This window comes from Lactuca saligna, chromosome 7 (assembly GCF_052625555.1).
Source record: "Lactuca saligna cultivar CGN05327 chromosome 7, ASM5262555v1, whole genome shotgun sequence".
In the NCBI taxonomy this organism is placed as follows: Eukaryota; Viridiplantae; Streptophyta; class Magnoliopsida; order Asterales; family Asteraceae; genus Lactuca; species Lactuca saligna.
The window spans coordinates 136,166,562-136,170,517 of record NC_136423.1 but is presented as its reverse complement, the minus strand read 5'-3'; the positions used below and the strand labels follow the sequence as shown (position 1 = coordinate 136,170,517).

The 3,956-nt window shown below is 33.9% G+C and overlaps 1 protein-coding gene across 1 annotated transcript; it reads left to right on the top strand.

Annotated features, from left to right (window-relative positions):
* The first annotated feature begins 2,671 nt into the window (after positions 1-2,671).
* On the top strand, positions 2,672-3,956 carry LOC145004660 (xyloglucan endotransglucosylase protein 1-like). Its single transcript, XM_078963624.1, has 3 exons — positions 2,672-2,974; positions 3,153-3,346; positions 3,431-3,956. Exons 1-3 carry the CDS (start codon positions 2,702-2,704, stop codon positions 3,825-3,827), a joined length of 864 nt encoding a protein of 287 aa, XP_078819750.1. The 5' UTR covers positions 2,672-2,701; the 3' UTR covers positions 3,828-3,956.

The following is a 3,956-nucleotide window of genomic DNA, read 5'->3' as shown; positions in this document are numbered from 1 at the left end:
GTTTTTCTCTTTCAAGTTTTAGTTTTATTCAAATCATAAATGATTACTCTCTGTTTGTTTGGTCAAAAGGTGTTACTTTTGTTATATTACTTGTATATGTGGATGATATCATTTGAACAAGCAACTGTATTTCTGAAATCAATTGTGTGAATGCTTTTCATAAGTCTTAATTTTTAATTAAAGACTTCGGAGAATTAAAATATTTTCTAGGCATACAGCTCATGTCTGTTAATGGTGGTATTTGTTTAAATAAAAGAAAATATCGTTTATAACTTCTTCATGAATTTGGAATGCTTGCTTGTAAACCTGTGAAAATTCCTCGGGAAGCTAATCTTGTTATTCCAAAGGATTGTGATAAAGATAGTTCTGACAGTTCTATTAATATTTCTGAATTTCAGAAACTTATAGGAAAGTGCATTTATTTAACTGTTGCTAGAACAGATATTACTTATGATGTTCAAATTCTTATTCAACATATGCATAAACCTCACATGTCCCAATTGAATATTGCTTTCAGGTTGTTGAGATATTTAAAGTCTAATCAAAGAAAAGATGTTTTATTCATAGATCTAATGCTTTTGATCGTGTTGGAAATGTTGATGCTGACTGGGCCAAATGCCTTACCGCTAGAAGACATGTATGCATCATACATGGTACTTAGTTTATCAGAGAGGTTCTCTTATTTCCTAGAAAAGTAAGAAACAAAGTACAATGTCCAGACCTTCCACTAATCAAAATACCGGCTTTGGGGTCTGCTACTTATGGAATGTGGGAATTAATTTTTTTTATTTGATCTTGATTTTAAAAATTTAACATTAGTTAATTTTTTTTTGTGATAACGAGTCTACAATCCAATTAGCCATTAAACCAGTTTTTCATGAAAAATTGAAGCATTTTGAAGTAGATGTTCATTTTGTTAAGAAAAAGACTGATAGTTGTATTGTTGTAGTTGTTAAGGTTGACTCTTATGATTAGAATGCGGACATTCTTACAAAATCTTTAGTTTCGTTTCAACATGAATCTTTTCAAAAAGATTGGGTCTTATTGACATTTTTATGATAAATGATTAAAATGTTAAGTTTGAGAGGGGGTGTTATATATATTTATTTATTTAAGCTTAACATTTTATAATTGCTGGATAGTTTGGTCAATTTTTGTATTGATGTTATTGTGCATGAGTTGTTGTGTAAGTTTCTTATTGCAAATGCGAGTTTGTCGATCCACCAGGTCATTTTTCATGACCGAGGTATATATGCTTGTTGGTTGGCTGGCTCGTGTCAATCATCTAATACATTTTATAGATTGCTCTCTCTTTTCTCTCTAACTCTTGATTCGGTTTTTCTATATTATCTTGGGTTTGTATTTCCGATTACAGTAAAATCATTTCGTGTATACGTTAGAGTGTGAGTGTTATGTAGCAAGGATTTCCTTTGAAAGTATTGTTGTACAAACGAACTGTTTTATGGTGAATAAATTGTCCACGTCGGGAAGTTCTTGAGTTTTTACGTTTCTAAGAATATGCTTGTACGTATTTATAGAGTTGAGACAAAAAGAACTTGTTTTGTTATGATTGTTATAATCTCCTGTGAATATCCACTATGTTCACGCGGTAGATACATGTTTTTCCATTGCAAGATACCAATTTTTTTCTTGGTTTCTTTCAATGAATCCGTTAAAGTTAAAGAAGAAAACTATAACATATATAAATATTCAACTATCACCATTAAAAGGTTATGACTAAGGCAAATTTTTTTAGATGCTTCTATTTTCCCTATAAAATTGTTGTTCAGATTACAACGCATTTGAAAACTCAAAACGACAAATAAGGAGTGTCCTCGTCCTCAAACATCATCTTCAGTTTCACACCTACAGAAATTGCAGTTACAACATGTATGTACTTGTTTAAGCCTATGACGAATTTACTTTCCCTGCCAAATTTCAAAAACTCAATCAAAATCCCAACCTTTCCAAAGAAATGAATATATGATCACTTTTAAATTTTTTTAAGAATCTTATAGTTAAGAAATATAATTGTACGTAATATAATAATAGATAGAGTTCTGAATGAACCATGAATAAATAATCTCAAAGAACAGATTGTAGGTTTCCCTCCCATATTTCTTTATTCAATGTACATAGAGTTGAGTTTGATTCAATTCTTATAAATCTCGTATTCCTTACAAGTGATCCTTTCATTTAAAGGGTAAACCGAGGATGTAGAGGGAAACAAAAATTTTAGATTAAATGGACGAATTTGGTAATGAACTTAAATGAAAAGGAAGATGTTTGGGGAATTTGCGTACGGTTTTATCATCAATTTACAGAGGGATTTATAATTAGTTTTTTAATAGTGTGAAATGTGATTGTAAATGTCAACCACCGGTCCAACTATTATGGCAAATTTGTATATTTTGAGTTGGCAGGCGTATAGAAAAAAAAACCCACTGCTCCTGCCCATGTCCAAAACCAGAAGAATAATGTGAGTTGGCACGCGTCAATAGATGTTGTGCATCCATTAGGCACCATGACATCCTTCAGTAACAAGGATGGTTCCTATTGAAAACTGTCAACGTAGCCACACCTATATATATAAACAATATCAGTACTACTTCCCACAAACATAACATCTCTCTCTCTCTCTCTCTCTCTCTCTCTCTCTCTCTCTCTCTCTCTCTCTCTCTCTCCATATATAGAAACAATAATGGGAACGTCCAACTCTAGTATTTCTGCAGTTGTTCTTTTAATATCAATTCTAATAGTAGCAGCATCAGCAGGAAGTTTTTACGATGACATGGACATCACTTTTGGGGGTGAACGTGCTAAAATTGTGAATGGAGGTGAGGATCTTTCACTGTCACTCGACCAATACTCTGGATCGGGTTTCCAGTCGAAGCACGAGTACCTGTTTGGAAGGTTCGACATGCAACTCAAACTAGTACCAGGCAATTCTGCTGGCACCGTCACCACATTCTACGTGAGTACCATCGATCGGTTTCAATCTTGAATTATATATATATATATATATATATATATATATATATATATATATATATATATATATATATATATATATATATATATTGTCACTCACTTGTATTAATCTTTAATTTAAAAGCTGATAATAACCATGTCTTTGTATTAAATCACATCAGTTGTCATCACAAGGTGCGGGTCACGATGAGATCGACTTCGAGTTCTTGGGCAACTCCACGGGAAACCCTTACACAATTCACACCAATGTGTATTCACAAGGGAAAGGAAACAAAGAACAGCAGTTCCACCTTTGGTTTGACCCTACTGCAGCCTTCCACACCTATACCATCGTATGGAACAGTCTAAGAATTATGTAAGTCACGCATCCAACATAAACATTTGGTTCTCTTCCTTTCTCGTGTTTTTCTACTGTTCCTAAACCTCTTTGTCTCTGCAGTTTCTTGATAGATAACATACCAGTAAGGGTGTTCAATAACAATGATGCTGCTGGAGTCCCATTTCCCAAGAGCCAACCCATGAGGGTGTATGCCAGCCTGTGGAATGCGGATGACTGGGCAACCCAAGGTGGGCGTGTGAAGACTGACTGGACGAATGCGCCTTTCACCGCGTTATACAGGAAATTCAATGCCAATGCCAAAAAAGTTGGTCCCAATTCAGTATCTTCAAACTCAATAAATGATAACCAGTCATGGAGTACCCAAGGACTTGATGCAGCTGGCCGAAACAGGATCCGGTGGGTGCAAACCAAGCACATGATCTACAACTACTGCAACGACCGCAAACGGTTTCCCAATGGTATTTCAGCGGAATGCAAGACCTCTAGATTCCTTTAAGCCTGCTTTGTAACTTGATATCCATATTTTTTATTCTTGATGATTATTTATTCTTTCATTCATTGTAAACATTCAAATTCAAATTACAAATAAATACACAAGTATAAGATTCTATTTTCACTTTAAAAA